The sequence below is a fragment of the Hyla sarda genome, chromosome 1 (assembly GCF_029499605.1).
Source record: "Hyla sarda isolate aHylSar1 chromosome 1, aHylSar1.hap1, whole genome shotgun sequence".
NCBI classification, from domain to species: Eukaryota; Metazoa; Chordata; class Amphibia; order Anura; family Hylidae; genus Hyla; species Hyla sarda.
Window position 1 is genome coordinate 288,858,640 of NC_079189.1, and position 19,696 is coordinate 288,878,335.

General features: G+C 41.1%; 1 protein-coding gene across 3 annotated transcripts in view; it reads left to right on the top strand.

Moving 5' to 3' along the window:
- GAK (cyclin G associated kinase) overlaps positions 1-18,452 on the top strand; it is a 102,354-nt gene extending 83,902 nt beyond the window's left edge. Inside the window, exons 21-28 of one of the 3 annotated variants that reach the window (XM_056574973.1) lie at positions 918-1,403; positions 3,332-3,493; positions 9,898-9,996; positions 11,977-12,102; positions 12,580-12,777; positions 12,868-13,016; positions 15,441-15,617; positions 17,938-18,452. In XM_056574973.1, coding sequence (XP_056430948.1) covers positions 918-1,403; positions 3,332-3,493; positions 9,898-9,996; positions 11,977-12,102; positions 12,580-12,777; positions 12,868-13,016; positions 15,441-15,617; positions 17,938-18,039 — 1,499 coding nt within the window. In that variant the 3' untranslated portion in view covers positions 18,040-18,452. Of the gene's footprint in view, positions 1-917; positions 1,404-3,331; positions 3,494-9,897; positions 10,036-11,976; positions 12,103-12,579; positions 12,778-12,867; positions 13,017-15,440; positions 15,618-17,937 lie in introns of all 3 variants that reach the window. The other 2 variants (XM_056574965.1, XM_056574981.1) reach the window with 2 other exon arrangements.
- The last annotated feature ends 1,244 nt before the right edge of the window (positions 18,453-19,696 follow it).

Sequence of the window (19,696 nt, forward strand, 5' to 3'; positions counted from 1 at the left end):
CTGTGCTCTCTCCTGTCTGATAGCACTCATCTGTGCTCTTTCCTGTCCCAGAGGAGTGCTATCAGACAGGAGAGAGCCCATAGGAGTGCTATCAGACAGGAGAGAGCTTATATGAGTGCTATCAGACAGGAAAGAGCACAGAGGAGTGCTATCAGACATGAGACAGAGCACAGAGGAGTGCTTTCAGACATGAGACAGAGCACAGAGGAGTGCTTTCAGACAGGAGATAGCACAGAGGAGTGCTATAAGACTGGAGAGAGCCCATAGGAGTGCTATCAGACAGGAGAGAGCACAGAGGAGTGCTATCAGACAGGAGAGAGGACAGAGGAGTGCTTTCAGACATGAGACAGAGCACAGAGGAGTGCTTTCAGACAGGAGAGAGCCCAGAGGAGTGCTATCAGACAGGAGAGAGCCCAGAGGAGTGCTATCAGACAGGAGAGAGCCCAGAGGAGTGCTATCAGACAGGAGAGAGCCCAGAGGAGTGCTATCAGACAGGAGAGAGCACAGAGGAGTGCTATCAGACAGGAGAGAGCACAGAGGAGTGCTATCAGACAGGAGAGAGCACAGAGGAGTGCTAGCCCATCCTCACTTACTGGACTTTGTCAATGCCTGTGCTTCAGCTTGGACAAAGCCATGATTTTATAAGCCATGATTTCTATTAAAAGGAAATAAAATTTTCTTATGAAGTATATTAGAAAGGTTAATGTTTTGCCAAAATGTACAATATATAAAAAGTTTTTGTATCTGTCAGTGCCCATTTAAGGCCAAAATGGGCTATATCCTTGAGGGGTTAAATGCATAGTTTGAATGTGAAAACTAGATCACAGCATGCATGCTCCATTAGATGCCATATGTTAATGTATGTGGAATGTTTTATGCCTTTTACATTTTAAACATCACTGTTTTTTAATATTTAGATCAGATGGAAGGGAGGGAAGTAAATACTGCAGCCCCAGAAGATCACAATGAGAGTACAAGTGACAACAAAAGTGAACCTTCCGATGAGGACTTCTATGACTTTGGTCAAGTGCATAGTGCACTAGAAAATGAAGAACGGGGCACGAGCATCATATTACATGAAACAGAATCTACAGATAATTTATTTGAATCAGAGAATAGCTCAGACACTCCAAAAACTAAAGATGAAGATGTAGAAGCAGATTTATTGGGACTAAATTCAGCCCCTGCAACTACAACTATAGACAGTAACGCTGTATCTTCCCAAATAAAGGATTCTTCCAGCAATGCAGCTTTATTAGGCAATCTCTTCTCAGACAATCCTTTTTCTACTGACTGCAAAACTGATAATCTGCTAGGATCTGGGGAAGAATTCTTTTTTAGTGACGCAGCTAAAACTTCTGCAGGATCAGGCTCCTCTTTTGACACCACATTTTCTGCTTCTGGTAATGTCTGATTTTGTTTTGGAGATCTAGAGGTCTAAAACTTACTGAATAATATGTTGGATGCAATTGAGCTGGATTTTAGCTTATTTAAGCTCTTTTAATCAAAAGGATGAACAATGCTTCACATACAGGAAACGTTCCCTCACATTTCCTTTTCATTCTTTTAGGGTCTGATTCACCTCTTGATTTACAGGAAACCTGTCATCACTTTCATGCTGCTTGAGCCACAAATCATTGGGGTGTTTTCCAGTGGTTTCTGCCTGTCCGACAAACCTTGATTGATAGATCCTCCCTGTTTGAGTATAAGGAGAAAGCTACCAATCAAGGCCGACTGGGCAGGCAGAATCATGGGGGACACCCTGATCACCCCATGGTTTAGGTAGTATAAAAGGCATGACTGGTTCCCTTTTTAAAGGGGTACTCTGTTGGGAAAAAATTAAGTGGTGCCAGAAAGTTAGAGGTATTCTGGGCAAAAACATTTTATCCCTTATCCAAAGAATAGGGGATAAGATGTCTGATCGCAGGGGGTCCACTGCTGAGACCCCCCCCACGATCTCCCTGCAGCACCCGCTTTCTATGCGGGTGCTGAATCTCCAGTTTCGGAAACCTCCGGGTTTCCAGGACTGGGGACGTGACGTCACACCACGCCCCCTCCATTCATGTCTATGGGAGGGGACGTGACGGCCATTACGCCCCCTTCCATAGACATGAATGGAGGGTTGTGGTGTGACGTCACGTCCCCAATCCTGGAAACCCGGAGGTTTGTACGCTGCTTGTACTCTGGAATGTCCCTGACACACAGAGGTGTCAGCAGAGAGCACTGTGGTCAGACTGGAAAGAACTACAAAACTTCCTGTGGAGCCTACAGCTACTTAAATAGAAGTAATTTACAAATCTGTTTAACTTTCGTGTACCAGTTGATTTGAAAACATTTGTTTTCTGCAAGAGTACCCCTTTACGACTGACAGGAGAGTAAATCCTGAATGTCCTGTGAAAGGAGCCATATGCTGCTCCAAACTATTGTAGAGAGGAAGAGGGTAGCAATGTAAACATACACTGGTGAAGATAATGCAAGATTACATTACCAAGAACTCTTGTTTTAATGACTGATGTCACTGCTCAGAAAGGGGGCTGTTAATGTGCAGTGGCCTGCGCTCTTTGCACTGAGCACTTCTTTAGGATCTCCCGTATGCCCTAAGTAAAGGCTTTAGCATCCAATCAGAAAATGGAGAAGCTGGGAAGAAATCGGTGCCAAGAGCTCTAGCACTGCATATGAATAGACTGACCCCTGGACACTTGCAGTAGCGTTGACAAGGCATCAAAGTTGACAAAATTATTTAAAAATAAGTTCCCTTCTATGGCTTCACTCCATGGTTTAAAGCTATTGGCTGATGCTGCACAGGTTTATATATTTGATGTGATTACTTGAGGCGTGTGCAAAGCTTTTCACTGTTTGACATCCTCTTTTGCCTCTTATGGCCCACCAATTTAAACCTTCCGTTGATAGACTTCCTGTAAATGTATTTCATTATATTATGTTACATCTGTGTGCAAATGGGTTATTTTGGTGATCAAAATGTTACTGTGTGCTTTCTTACTCACCTTGCCTGATCCCCTGTCACTGCTGTTACGAGAGATCCGCATCCCTGCTGCTTATCGATACCACTAGCTTCTTTGATGAGTTGTCCCTGCAGTAACTGCCCACTTAGGCAATCGTTGGCCACAGTGGTGACCCTGCTCAGTTAGTGACTGGCTGAGCCGGCAGCTGTTGCAGGGACAATACATCACATGAAGAAGTAGGGATCGGTAGCCTTCGCAACAGCAGGGGAATTAATTTGGGGCAGATTAGTAAAAATGTATTTAAAAAAAAAAACAACTATCCCGGAATAACCCTTTATATGTGCAATTCCTGACTATCTTGTTAACAGATCCTTTTGATCCATTTGCAACAACTGTATCTGAAAATAAGTCAGGCGGTCCAGATCTGTTTGAAGGACTGATCAGCCCACACTCTGCATCCACTCCTAATGTGTATCCTTCCACACACACCGCTCCACCTCCTGCCTCAAGCATGGACTTCTTAAACTTAGGTAAGCAAACAACTATGAGGATTGTATATTAATATCTACCACTGTATGACTAGTATCTTAAATTTTTAGTGAGTATCTCTTACAATGGCATTTTAATAATCTGCAATCTGTTTATTATTATAACCTATGTAAACTGGTTTTATAAACAAAATATAACCCTTTCCCTTTAACCTCTTAAGGACCATGGACGTGTATACACGTCCAATGGCCCTTAACCGGGTATGACGTGGGCTCCTGACTCGAGCCCACGTCATACCGGCCGGCCCCCAGCTGATTCCTGCAGCTGGGGGCTGGCGTTAATAGCCGACATGCGGTGATCGCCGCGGGCGGCTATTAACCCTTTAGATCGCCGCTGTCAAAGTTGACAGCGGCATCTAAAGGTGCCTGTATTCAGTCCCTGGTGGTCCAGTGGGATGGATCGCGGGGGGGCGATCCGCTGCCGAGGTAGCCTGAGGGCTTACCTATGCTCCTGTGTCTGTTCCGGCTCTCTGAATGATGCAGCTTGGCAGGACCAGGCTTTATCATTCGAGCGCAGAGCACACTGATCACTATGGTTCTCTTCAACCATAGTGATCTGTATGAGGAATCTAATGACTAAAAGTGTAAAAAGAAAAAGTTTAAAAACACACACATTAACCCCTTCCTTATTAAAAGTTTAAATCACCCCCCTTTTCCCAAAATTCCATATTAAAAATATATTAACATAATAAAAATAAACATATATGATATCGCCGCGTGCGTAAATGTCCGAACTATAAAAATATATCGTAAATTAAACCACATGGTCAATGGCATACGCGAAAAAAAATTCCAAAGTCCAAAATAGCGCATTTTTGGTCACTTTTCATACCATAAAAAAGGGAATAAAATGCAATCAAAAAGTCAGATCAAAACAAAAATGGTACGGTTTAGAACTTGGGATCACGGCGAAAAAAATTAGCCATCATACCACCCGGTACGCGGAAAAATATAAAAAATGTTATAGGGGTCAAAACAGGACAATTTTAAATGTATTAATTTTCCTGCATGTAGTTATGATTTTTTCCAGAAGTGCGACAAAATCAAACCTATATAAGTAGGGGATCATTTTAACCGTATGGACCTACAGAATAAAAATAAGGTGTCATTTTTACCGAAAAATGTACGGCGTAGAAACAGAATCCCCCAAAATGTACAAAATTGTGTTTTTTTTCTTCAATTTTGCCGCACAATGAATTTTTTTTTTCCGTTTCGCTGTAGATTTTTGGGTAAAATGACTGTCATTACAAAATAGAATTGGTGGCGCAAAAAATAAGCCCTAATATGGATTTTTAGGTGCAAAATTGAAAGGGTTATGATTTTTAAAAGGTAAGGAGGAAAAAACGAAAGTGCAAAAACAGAAAACTCTTTAACCCCTTAAGGGGTTAAAGGGAATGTGTCCCCTAGATTTTTTTCCTGATTAGAGTCAGATACTGAAGACATGTTCGTTTATTTTTTTCTAATTTGTTTCTATTTTATGATTGTAATTTTTAATTACATTTTATGTACATTTATTATGGGTGCGGTCATCTTTCCTGAGCTGTTTTTAAATAGCATTTAGTAATATGATTTTACTGCAGGACCCATGATCGTACACAGTAATAGACTGAACTTGTCCCATTCAGATGAATTGGATACCTTTTCAGGGGTCATTCTATAGGAAGAAGGGACATGATCTTTGCTGTGAATGGTTGTAGATTAAGTTTTATCTCTACTGGCACTCTTGAGAAGAAAGGTATTAGTGGGAAATGATCTGTACAGAACAGGAAGTCTTAGACTAGTATTAGACCTAGTGGCCAGAATGTAAACTGCAAGATTTTAGTAATCTAAAATATAGATGGCAAAATGGAAAATTATAGGTCATCTGTATGTATCTGATGACACATTCCCTCTTTAAGTTTTTCACTTTTGAGTTTTTGGTTCCCAACCATGTTATATGTGGGATTATTTTTAACAAACCAATTGAACTTTGTAATGACAGCTTTTATTCTACCGTAAAATGCATGGTACAACCAATAAAATATTACTTTTACCACTTTTTTTGTGGGGTGGGGGTCAGATGAGTTTTTTTACGTTTTTTATTTTCAGTTTTGTTGTGTCATTAGTAGATCGTGGAGTGGCAGGCACCATACGAACTGATCGGGCACCGGAGCTGTCATTCAGGCTCTTAAGTGCTGTGTCGATATTGATCCTACCACTTAAGGGGTTAAATGACCGATATCAGCGTGATCACTGATGTCCCCCCACTGACTTTGGGTGCAGCTGCTGAGAGCAGCCGTTACTCACAACTCTATGAAGCGAGCGCATCAGTTCTTAACCCCTTCTAAAAATCATAACTCTTTTTATATTTTTATCCACAGATGAGTATGAGGGCTTGTTTTTTGCACGACCAGTTGTTCTTTGTAATGACATCACTCAATTTACCATAAAATGGCGCAACCCAAAAAATACTATTTGTGTGGGGAAATTGAAAAGAAAACCGCAATTTAGCAAATTTAGTTTTCACGCTGTACAATTTACGGTAAAAAATGACATGTTTTCTTCTGTGGGTTAATACATTAAAATGATACTCATAATTACATACAGTCATGGCCGTAAATGTTGGCACCCCTCAGATTTTTCTAGAAAATGAAGTATTTCTCACAGAAAAGGATTGCAGTAACATGTTTTGTTATACACATGTTTATTCCCTTTTGTGTGTATTGGAACTAAACCAAAAAATTGGACATAATGTCACAACATACTCCCAAAATGGGCTGGACAAAATTACTGGCACCCTTAACTTAATATTTGGTTGCACACCCTTTGGAAAATGTAACTGAAATCAGTGGCTTCCTATAACCATCAATAAGCTTCTTACACCTCTCAGCCGGAATGTTGGACCACTCTTCCTTTGCAAACTGCTCCAGGTCTCTCTTATTGGAAGGCGCCTTTTCCCAACAGCAATTTTAAGATCTCTCCACAGGTGATCAATGGGATTTAGATCTGGACTTATTGCTGGCCACTTCCGAACTCTCCAGTGCTTTGTTGCCATCCATTTCTGGGTGCTTTTTGGCATATATTTGGGGTCATTGTCCTGCTGGAAGACCCAAGATCTCGAACACGAACCCAGCTTTCTGACACTGGGCTGTACACTCTGACCCAAAATCCATTGGTAATCCTCAGATTTGATGATACCTTGCACACATTCAAGGCATCCAGTGCCAGAGGCAGCAAAACAACCCCCAAAACATCATTGAACCTCCACCATATTTCACTGTAGGTACGGTGTTCTTTTCTTTGTAGGCCTCATTCCTTTTTCGGTAAACAGTAGAATGATGTGCTTTACCAAAAAGCTTTATTTTGGTCTCATCTCTCCACAAGATGTTTTCTCAGAAGGATTTAAGCTTACTCAAGTTCATTTTGGCAAACTGTAGTCTTGTTTTTTCATGTCTCTGTGTCAGCAGTGGGGTCCTCCTGGATCTACTGCCATAGCGTTTCATTTAAATGTCGACTGATAGTTCGCTCTGACACTGATGCTCCCTGAGTCTGCAGGACAGCTTGAATATCTTTGGAACTTGTTTGGGGCTGCTTATCCACTCTCTGGACTATCCTGTGTTGACACCTTTCATGAATTTTTCTCTTCCGTCCATACTCGGGGAGATAAGTTACAGTGCCATGGGTTGCAAACTTCTTGATAATGTTGCGCACTGTGGACCAAGGCAAATCTAAATCTCTGGAGATGGACTTGTAACCTTGAGATTGTTGATATTTTTCCACAATTTTGGTTCTCAAGTCCTTAGACAGTTCTCTTCTCCTCTTTCTGTTGTCCATGCTTAGTGGGCACACACAGACACACAATGCAAAGGCTAAGTGAACTTCTCTCCTTTTTTCTGCTTTCAGGTGTGATTTTTATATTGCCCACACCTGTTACTTGCCCCAGGTGAGTATAAAGGAGCATCACATGCTTGAAACAATCTTATTCTTCCACAATTTTGAAAGGATGCCAATAATTTTGTCCATACCATTTTTGGAGTTTGGTGTGACATTATGTCCAATTTGCTTCTTTTCCTCCCTTTTTTTTTGGTTTAGTTCCAATACACACAAAGGGAATAAACATGTGTATAGCAAAATATTTGTTACTGCAATCCTTTTCTGTGAGAAATACGGCCATGACCAACATTTACGGCCATGACTGTACTTATCTATTATTGTACCGCTTTAAAAATCTCAAACCTTTCAACCAAATTAGTGCGTTTAAAATCCCTCTATTTTGACAACCTATAACTTTTTCATTTTTCCGTATAAGCAACGGTATGAGGGCTTATTTTTTGTGCCGTGATCTGTACTTTTTATTGATACCACATTTGTGTATATAAAACTTTTAATAAATATTTTGTAAATTGTTTTTGAGATACGATGTGACAAAAAGCAGAAATTTTGGACAATTTTGCAGCAATATATTTTTTACGTTTACGCCATTCACCGTAGGGGATCATTAACATATTTTGATAGTTCGAACATCTACACACGTGGCGATACAAAATATGTTTATTAATTATTATTATTTTTTGGGGGTAAAATGGGGAAAAAGGGACTTTTATTTGTGGGAGGGGAGTTTAAAAAAAAAATTTACTTTTTTTTTTTTTTGTTCACATAGGGGACTATTTATAGCAATCACTTGATTGCTAATACTGTTCAGTGCTAGGCATAGGGCATAGTACTAATCAGTGTTATAGGTGATCTTCTGCTCTGGACTGCTCAATTTCAGACCAGAGCAGCCAGGACCTGCCGTGCATGACGTGAGCACCCCCCTGGTTCTCACTGTCATGTACAGGACGTAAATGTAGGAAAGGAGGAAACTTTTGACGTCCTATTCTAATCCCATATCTCGTCCTCCTATCTCGTCCTCCTATGCCGTCCTCCTATGCCGTCCTCCTATGCCGTCCTCCTATGCCGTCCTCCTATGCCGTCCTCCTATGCCGTCCTCCTATGCCGTCCTCCTATGCCGTCCTCCTATGCCGTCCTCCTATGCCGTCCTCCTATCCCGACCTCCTATCCCGTCCTCCTATCCCGTCCTCCTATCCCGTCCTCCTATCCCGTCCTCCTATCCCGTCCTCCTATCCCGTCCTCCTATCCCGACCTCCTATCCCGTCCTCATATCTTGCCCTCAGGTGGGACTGATTTGTGATTAAGATATTGTAAGCTGAAAATAAAAGGGGATGTGGCTTAGTGGGACTTGGCGTGATTTGCAAGCCAGACGGATGCACAAAAAGGGTAGACAATAAAAGGGGTGGGGCTTAAAATGTGGGTGTGTCTTTGTGAGATGGGGTGTGGCTTGCAAGCCGGATTTACACATTCACCAGGAGATGCAGAGCGGAGCTTGTGGAGTAAGGTACTGGAAGTACCCTGCGTTGCCTGGTTTTTCCTTCCTCGTTGGGGGGGGGGGGGGGGGGGGGAAAATCAACAAAGAAGGAAGCTTTTGACCTCATGTCCCGTCCTCATATTCCGTCCTCATATTCCGTCCTCATATTCCGTCCTCATATTCCGTCCTCATATTCCGTCCTCATATCCCGTCCTCATATCCCATTCCTCATATCCCATTCCTCATATCCCATTCCTCATATCCCGTCCTCATATCCCGTCCTCATATCCCGTCCTCATATCCCGTCCTCATATCCCGTCCTCATATCCCGTCCTCATATCCCGTCCTCATATCCCGTCCTCATATCCCGTCCTCATATCTCGTCCTCATAGCCCGTCCTCATATCCGACCTCCTATCCCGACCTCCTATCCCGACCTCCTCTCTTTGTGAGATAGGGTGTGGCTTGCAAGCCAGATGGACACATTTACTAGGAGATGCAGAGTGGAACTTGTGGAGTAAGGTACTGGAAGTCCCATATAGTCGCATGGGATTGGAAACAAAAACCCATCTTTTATGTAAGGGTGTAGGTAAGGGTTAATTTAACTATCATATATTTTTATTTGACATATAAGTAATATGTGTACCTGGTATTAATGAAATATCTCCAGCCGTAAGGAAGTTATGTGGGAACATACATTTCCCATAGACTTGTATGGGACTTTAAACAAAAACCCCGCCCCTGGCAAATGGGGGTGAGTAAGGGTTAAATCACCTATCCTATGTTTGTTGTTGACATATAAGTAACGTGTGCCAAGTTTCATGTTAATATCTTTAGCCGTTTGGACGTTTTTGTAGAACATACACATACACACACACACATTGGGAGAAATTTATCAAAATCTGTGCAGAGGAAAAGTTGCCCATAGCAACCAATAAGATCGTTTCTTTCATTTTTAACAAGGCCTCTGCAAAATGAAAGAAGCAATCTGTCTATATATCTATATATAGATAGAAAATAATTTTTTTTTTTTTTTTTTCAAGATAATTTACCAACCACTCACTCGAAAATAGTTTCTTCTGCAAGCAATCCAGATCTTTTGGGAGGATGGAATTCATGGGAGGAACCCTCTAAACCCAGCAGTACGTTTCTTTCGAAACCCAAAAAATCAGGCTTTGAAGGTACAAGGTTGCAGCTGTTACTTTATTAATTCATTAATTGAGAAAAAATATGTACCCCAAGTTAAATATATTAAAACTTTTTTGCTTAATAAATTACATATTACAATATACTTTAATTTATCTTGTGCATCTTCCTTGCCTTCCAGAACCTGTAGTTTTCATTTCCCTGTAATTATTCAGATACCTTCTAAATCACCTAAAGTGAGACTGCAAGTTGGGGAAAGGAGTCATAGTCCCTCTCTTAAAGGGACAGCCTGTTCACCCACACTAAACCCAATATACTGGTTATATTGTGGATGAACAGCATTAAAAACAGTGGTCACTTACTTTAATCTGTGTAGTAGTGTCAAAGTTATGCCCATTTTCCTGCTATTGCGCTGGTGTGTGCAATGGAGACGGGGAGCAGGGTTCCCCTGCCTCCCCAATTTTTACCGCCCCCATGATGGATATGCTAATGTCCCCACTGTCACTAAGACGTGGGAGCCTGCCGTGGTCGAATGCAGTGCTTTCTGAGCAGAGCGTAGGCACCACTGCCTTGCTTCACCTGGAAGGCAGCAAAGCACTCGCCCTTTGGCAGGCTAGTGAAGACATTTGAATATTCATCATGGGGGTGGGCCAGACAGTATTTTGGTCAGTATTTGTAAGCCTAAACAATGAGTATAACCTGCCCAGAGGAAAAAGTCTAATGGAAAGATTAGCACATCTTGGCTGATAAAAAAGTTACTTTTAATTCTGAAATACTGCCATGTGAAAGTGTACATTCACACAATGTATTTTGAGGCTCAGAAATACGTTTGCATAAAAAAATCCCAAGTTCTTAAGCATTTTTTAAATTGATTTTGAAAGGGGTTTTTCTCCTTTTTTTTGCTTTGCATTTTAGTGTGCTTTTCCAACATAGCAATAGCCTGGTATGTCTTATAGAATAGCATATTGCCAAGGAAAAGATCAATAAAAATGAAGTATGTCATAAATAGAACTAATTTTTATTAATTACAAAAAATAATCAATAAAAACTAAAGTGCAATATCGCATACAAAGAAATAGTTGCACTACACATTTTGTAGACCACTCCTTACTATGTACAAGTCACATTAGTGAGGTGTGCACTCCAGGTAGATAAGAGGAGAAAAATGACAGAAAACTGAAATCCCACAAGCACAATTTGTTAACAGAAAATCAAAAACACAATGAAGACCACACTATACCAACCACAACTACAGGGGCTGTAGATAAATCACCAGAGATGGGCGCTCTGATCTCAATGCGTCCATAGAGCCGGCATGCGTTGTCTATTGGCCACAATGAAAAACCGTGTTAACTGTATGATCTGCTGTATAGAAACGTGCAGTCTGCTCTTTCTTTTCCCTATACATTAGAATTATTTGCTACATAACAAAAACCCCTCTTGCTCAGGGGCAGCTCTTCTATTTATGAACAAACTGCTTGTAAGGGCTGTGGTACCATTTTTCACTTGAAATCAAACAATGACAACATGTTTCAGCGTGCAACCATCCCTTCATCAGGTCATCTGCTTTTCAATACAGTGTAGGGGGGGGGAAAAAGTGTATACCACTCGGACAGAGGCCATATTTTTTTTTCTCAGAAGTATTATTAATCTTGCAGATAGACAAAAATAGGAATATAAAATGAAACTAAAACAGTTGTTGGTAGGCACACCACCAAATAGTAGTAAATGAATTATGACACACAAGAAGGGAGCATCCATATAACACAGTATCAACTATGTATGGAAAATAATCCGGCCAGCTGTGGGCACACCAAAGTGCCAGTAGCGGATCATGGACGCCCCAAAGGGCAATGTACAGAAGGCAGAGGCCACATTTTTAAAAGGGCATGCTGCAAATCATAGCCAGGCTGAATCTGTGCTTTTAAAACTGGGTTTTATTTGTTGATACTTGATAGTAACATCCTTTATCTTAGGTTCAGTCCATACACCCTCTAGCCAGATGACAACGTCTTCTAGTTCATCTTTTGTTCAAGCAAAATCCTCCAGTTTTGATCCGTTTGCAGATCTTGATAGTCTTGGTTCATCGCTCCAAAACAAAGGTAATATAGTGCTGTTTGTTATTGATGCCTCATTATACGACAGTTCAGTAAAGCCTAGCGGTCTGCTTTAAATGGTGGCCAGCTACATAAAGTGACAACCCGTGATCAGTAGCCATCTAAATTTTGATCAGAAGTGGAGTGTAGCACTTCATGCTTAGGGTACTTACGGACCATTTCATATCATGTTTTATCCTTGAAGTGCATACAGTTACATACATTTATGTAAAAAATGTATATTGCGCTGTAAGTTTTCAGTTCATCACTTTGTATAGGAATGCGCTTTTTTATTTCTAGGCTTGGCCTGTGCACCAGGAGTTTTCCTGATGCATATGTCAAACATAAAACTTAGTTGTTGCAAAAAATAACAAGAAAATTTGTTATGCATGCTTTGTCCTTTTATACTTTAATGTATGTCCTCTAACATATTGAAAACATCTGCACATTCTCCATTTTAAATACGTTTTTCATCTTTTTCAGGATCTTCTTCACAGTTTTCTGCCCGGCCCAATGACAAATCATTTCAAAACAATTCCAAACCAGCTCCAAAACCACAAACCACTAACACATCATGGCAATCTCAGCCGAAAACTGTCATCAACACTAAGCCTAATTACAGTGCAAATTTTAGTGTGATTGGTGGCAGAGAAGAAAGAGGCATAAGGGCTCCAGGTTTTGGTAAGCTGAATATCTATTCATACATTTTTCTAGTTGTTGTTTCTATCTTCATATTTAATATTTAAAAAATTATTTTATATCATTTAAAAGGTCCAAAACCAAAAGTGACAGAAAGTGACTTTGGGGATCTGCTCACCAACCAGGGATTTTCTTCAAAAACTGACAGGAAGGGTCCAAGGACAATTGCTGAAATGAGAAGACAAGAGATGACTAAAGACATGGATCCTCTAAAGCTGAAAGTAAGCACTATAATACCGCTATCATACCTGCAACATTTAGGCAGCTAGAGTGGAAGCAGCACCCAACATTAGAGGAGAAATGCAGCAGAAATCAAGTTCCCCTGTGCCCGGGCTGCAAAAACAAACAAAAAAAACTTTCGCTCACCTTCCTACGTTCCCTCCGTTTCTCTGGTATCTGCATCCCATTAGTCTGGCACGGTGCTGCTTGGCTCCGTGCTTCTTAGGCTCGAAATGTCACACTGCGGTCAGCACATCGCCGGACGCAGCGATGTCCCGCCTCAGCCGGTGATAGGCTGAGCACACTGTCATGTAAGAAGCCAGCCGGAGGAACGGGGCGCCGATACCGGCGCAACAGGGGGACGTAAGAAGGTGAGCTAAAGTGTTTTTTTTTTTTTTTTGAAGTCCGGGTACAGGAGAACTTAACAGATTTCTGCTGCATTTCTCATTTAGGAGATTGTGGGATGCCGTTGCATTGAGGTATTTTTACATGATGGAATTTCCGTGTGGAATTCTGCACAGAGATTCTGCAGCAGAGTCTCATTGATATCAATGAGTCTGCTGCGCTGTGCACATAGCGGAATTTCTGCAGAAAATTTTTCTGCTGCGGAAATCCCTATTCCGGAGTCCGCAGAAAGAATAGAAGTGTCTAATCTTTTGGCAGAGTCCACAAAGAACGCATTGCCGTCTATGAGATGGCGCATTTCCGAGTGGTCCTAGCTGTCGGTGTATTTCCGAGCGGTCCACTGTCGGGGCAATGGTCGCATGGAAATTTTCTGTGCAGACATTGCCCGTGTGAACATAGCCTTATATATTCACATGCAACTGCTTGTACAGTATCCAGTGTCCCATTTACTGTGTTAAAAAATATCTGAACTATAAAAAAATAAACATAGCTGTTACCACATCTGGAATGTCTTAATTATTTGTGCCCATTCCCTATAAATTTTCCAAGCAGTATTCCGCTCCGGAGTTCTGCTGCGGAAGATACGGTGCAGCATCCTCTCATTGCTTTCAATGGGATTCTTTTTCACCATTCTTGTTCTGCTGGTGCTCGCTCCAGATGGAATCTCTGCCCCCGGAATATCTCTGGGCAGAGATTCCATAGTGTAAATGAGCCTTTTAAGATTACATTGTGTTGCTGTAATCATTCTGACCATTTTTTTCACTGTAAATGCTATAAAAAATACAATTATTTTTTCATGACCATTGATGACATGCCATTATTGTCCGTTGGTGCTGGTGAGGGTCCATTTACTGATCAAACATTCATTGTTACTCCTATTTATGATGGGACAGCCAGGAGTATTTAAGGAGTAATGTTTTTTGGCATACTTAGAGTAATACTACAGTTAGAACTCAAGAGAAACTAGGAAAACAGGATTGGCTACCTCATGTATATGCTTTAAATATAGTTGCTCATGTTTGTGTAAACTTAAAGGGGTATAACCATCTATATTTACAGTGGTCCCTTAAGTTACAATATTAATCGGTTCCAGGACGACCATTGTATCTTGAGACCATTGTATCTTGAGACCATTGTATGACCAGAACTCTATGGAAACCTGGTAATTGGTTCTGAAGCCACCAAAATGTCATCCAAAAATAGGAAAAAGTGAAAATTAAAGAAAAATTAATAGATAACTAATATAGATAAAGCAAATCCTTACATATAAAAGTAAGAAAGAGCTGCTGGGAGCTGTAAATCACTGTCTATGTCAGTGTTTCCCAAGCAGGGAGCCTCCAGCAGTTGCAAAACTACAACTCCCAGCATGCCCGGACAGCCAGAGGCTGTCTGTGCATGCTGGGAGTTGTAGTTTTGCAGCAGCTGGGGGCACTCTGCTTGGGAAAAAACGGTCTATGTAGAGGACAGGAGCTTCTTCAGGGTCCTGTACAGTACATGCAATGTCCTAAAAAAGTAACATGGAGCCGCCCTTACCTGGTGTCCAAAGGAGCAGCTGGTGTTTTACCAGTAAATTGCCCATTCTGATTGGTCGGTTCTTCCAGCCATTGACACGTTTCACAGATCTGGACTGTCCATAGCATTGTATGTTGAGTCTGATTTCAAGTTACAATGGTCCAGAAAAGACCATTGTATGTTGAAACTATTGTATGTTGAGGCCATTGTAGATTGAGGGATCACTGTATAACATATGCACAGGATATGCCATAAATATCCCCTAGATGTGGGTTCCACCTCTGGGCCCCCTGCCTATGCTGAGAGTAAGAGCTACTGGAGTTATACGAGCAGCATAGCTAGCTGGACTATGGAGTTTGCACAGCTCCCATTAAAGTCAATAGGAGTTACCCAATATGCGTTACTTTCCCACTACCTTTGGTATTCACATGACCACTTAGTATAACTTTTCTATTGCATATTTTTAATTTTTCATACTACTGAACACATCACTTTATTTTTCAATTCAGATTTTAGACTGGATTGAAGGAAAAGAAAGAAATATAAGAGCTTTAATATCTACACTTCACACTGTGCTTTGGGAAGGAGAAACAAAATGGAAACCAGTAAACATGTCTGAGTTGGTAACACCAGATCAAGTTAAGAAATACTACAGGAAAGCAGCTCTTGTGGTTCATCCTGACAAGGTAAGAGTGTAGTGTAAATAATATGCAGATATAGACTTTAATAGCTATCAATATAGAAGACCCATAGCTAATTCAGCTGAATTATTTAATGTGAGCTATTATTCAAATTGCGTAATGTTTATTCATGGTGTGATGTTTTGTATGATAGATACAGGGATGTAACTAGAAAAGGCCCACCCATCTAAACCAGAGGTGAACGCAGCACCTGTGGGGTAAAACAGAAGTGCCATTACATAGGTATACAGTAAAGCCTCATTAAAAATTTAAAACAAAACTTTTTAAGTGCACCACACATCATGAGTAGGGATGAGCGGATTTGCCCATATTCGAATTTGCGATATTTCGCGACTATATAGACGAATATTCGTCCTATTTTCGCGTATCCGTTATATTCGCATATTCGTGTATTCGAGGAAGAAAACAGTGAGGGGGTGGGCAACTTTACTATTGGTTGCTAGGGATGTTGTTGATAACCTCTGACAAGTGTATTTGCATCATTCTAATTGGCCCACAAGTGAAAAGAAGGAATATGCGAATATTCACACATGCGAATATTCGCATATGCAGGAAAAAGCAAATATTTGCAATTTCGAATATATAGTGAATATATTCCCAATATACGCGAATTTGCGATAAAAATTCCAAATGCGAATATGCGCCCAACACTAATTATGAGTAGTGGCCATTCTCTTCAAGATGACAACTCTGTTGAGAGACCCCTGCCTCTCCCTTTGCTAGGTCCCCCCAGTAGGTAGGAAGATAGGGCCCCTGGCATGTAGGTGCTTAGTAGGTAGCGCACCCCCACCACCACCATACAAACTCTCTCTGCTTCCACAGAGGACACCACACCAGGGCTCCCCTGACATTTTATGGTGCCCTTCTCCTGCAGTGAGGTGAGTGCTTCTCCTAGGTCATTATAGTAATCCGGAGGGATCTTGGCACCTAGATCCTGACCAATCTACAACATGTCAAAATGTTTTTTTGTTTTTTTTTTGTTTTGTTTTTAGTGACAGCAACATTTTAAAGCTTACCTTGACTAGCCTAAGTTAAAAAATTTAAGATATTAATATGGTACAGCAAAAGTCTACTCCTTACCCCACCCTATGTTATACTCTCAGGGTACAGGAAGTTGAGCTGAGGCATTGATAGGTGGAGTTTTCACAATGAAGAGATGCTTTAGCAGTTTTTACACCAGACAGTAAGGGCTTGCTTTACGCTTGTATCTCAATGGGGTTCTGCTGCGAAGTTCACATTGCAAATGTTCCAAAGTGGAACTTCTGACTTTAAATTGGGTCCTGCCAGAGAAGTCCCAGCTTTAGTGAATAAGAATAAGGCATATGCAGATTGCCACCTACATTAAGCACTGTTTCCAGAGGAGGCTGCTGTAAGTGTAATCCACTCGAAACTTCCATGTGGAAATTCCATTGTGTGAACAGGCCCCTACATTGCGAGAACTCTGTCATCTGTTACTTTCTTTCTCCCACCAATAAAACTTTCTGCAGAATGGCAATTTAATTAATAGACCAGAAAAAAAATAGCTGGTAACAACAATGCTTATTGTATAGCACAGTCAGATTTAGAAAGCATTCACCAAACTAGTCATATCTGTTTTCCTTAACAATCCAGTAGTTGGCAGCCACACTTTCTCATCTCAGATTTGTTACATAAACTTCTGAGATTGTTACATACATTTAAATGGGGTTAACAGAAATGCAGGTGCTTGCTGCAGAAAGTCCTATTCAGATGTACAAATGTCTATAACAAATCTGCCATGTATACATATACCCATAGGGCGGATTTTATTGGGAGTTGCAGCAAGTTTCCCGCTGCGAGTCTGAGCCTCAGCAGAATACATTTACTTCTGTGTAAGGGTACGTTCACACTACGGAATTCCAGCGAGCGGAATTACGCGGTGTGAACTTAACATTAGTGTGAATGGGTCTCCGCGAGACCCGTTCACACTGCGGAATTTCAGCGGCGGACAGTTCCAGAAAGAACATGTTCTTTCTTTTTGCGGATTGCGCAAGCACTGCATAGTACAAGCACTGCAATGGTTGACGGTTCAGTGCCCCGCGGCCCTAGCGCCAAAGTATTTTTGGCTGCGGCCGCCAGACGGAATCTCAGCTCGCTCAAATCAGCGAGTGGAGATTCCGCAGTGTGAACGGATCCTAATCCACTGTGGAAATTCTGCTGCAACTCAAACTCCCAGCATGAAACTACCTGTAACTGCAATTAAATTTGCCCATGTTTACGTACCCTTATGTGTTTTACCAAGAGATGTTAGTAAATCAATAATAAGATGGTTTCTCTTTCTTTGTAGGCCACCGGACAACCTTATGAACATTATGCCAAAATGATATTCATGGAATTAAATGATGCCTGGTCAGAATTTGAAAACCAAGGATCAAGAGCCCTTTTTTAAAAGCGATCATCTTAAAAGACCTGTATTCGTGTATCTGGTCTGTTTGTTTTTAGTTGGTTCCACTCTGGTTTTAAGCTGTTCTTCAAACTCCAGAACACAATCTTTGTGTACATACATTAGGATAGTTTTTCTTCATTGCTGACCGGCACTTTATCATTTGATGTAACTGCATTCCAGACCATGTGTTTTAGGGCATTATTCATACCATCAGTCAGAGCAAACTGTTGGACTTGCCTGATCAGTGAATTTCAGTTTACATACCAAGCCTGGAAACCTGCTATAGTCAATGATGGACTTTAATTTTCTTGATGCATTTGTTTTCTAAAAATTGCTAGATGTAAATTTTTCAGTTATAGTAAATATATAATCATTACCATTGCATTGTGTACAGAATTAAACACTTTTCTTCAAAATTGTTTTATCATAGGTTTCTGTTAACATCAAAGAAAGCTGTCCACTGTTAACCCCATGCCATTGCTGCCAGTTTTTGCCTTAAAGGGGTATTCCAGGAATTTTTTTTTATTTGACTATATTACAGGGGCTGTAAAGTTAGTGTAGTTCATAATATAGTGTCTATACCTGTGTGTGACTGTTATCTCACAATTCTTCTGTGATTTTCACCCCAATATTTATTTTTAACAGCATACAAAATTACTGTTGTCTCAGATTTTTCCCAGCTTGCAATGCGGCCGAGACCTGACTCACTAGTCAGCTGATGACAGGAAGCCTGTCTGCTTCAATGGGTGGAGGGATCAATCTGCAACTAATGCAGCATCTGTAGGCACCGTGATTGAAAACCACAGGTCTTTTGAATGGATGCAGCTCATTTATGTTTCAATGGGTGGGGTGGCTGATGTGTGGGAGGGAGGAAAATGGAATTGTGGGATTTGTAGGCAAAAAAAGAAAAGTCAAACAGGAAATACCAGTTCACAAAAAGCTAGCCACAGTACTATGGTAATCTCACAACATAGCCATTTAGCCCCAAGACAAGCGCAGATCCTTCCTAAGCATGTCCATTACTGTCTGCCAGGTACATACTAAAATCACCTTATGGTGGATAACCCCTTTATGCTGGAGCGCTATTTTTCAAATCTGACATGAGAAACTTAATGTGAGAATAACTTTTATAATGCATTAAGCTCTTCTGACATTTGATTATTTTGACATACATTCTGCAGTACAGCTCAAAAAATGTGCCATCTTCATAGAAAGCAATGCATTTCCGAGTAAATTCTGAAACCTCTGCCGTAAAAAGAATCTTTCTGCGGAGGCCAGAATCTCAATTTCTCGATCGGCTCCATTGGGGGACACAGACCATGGGTGTATGCTGCTGTCTCTAGGAGGTATGACACTATGGCAAAAAAAAAGTCTGCTCCTCCCAGCAGGGTATACCCGCCTCCAGGCCCTGAGCTAATCAGTTTTAGCTTAGTGTCTGAAGGAGGTGGACATGGTCTGGAATTCTCCAGACCAGGTCTTATGTTTTATTATTTTCCTAGTTAGGGATGTGTTAGTTTTTTATTCCTTTTTCTTTCATGTTTTCAGGTGGGGACTCGGGAACTGCGGCTCACTGTCTCCCCATTGCGATTGAGGGGGCACAGACATTGCGTATATGCGCTGTTAACCCCCTCTCGCCAACGGTCAGCGCCTGGGGTTGTAC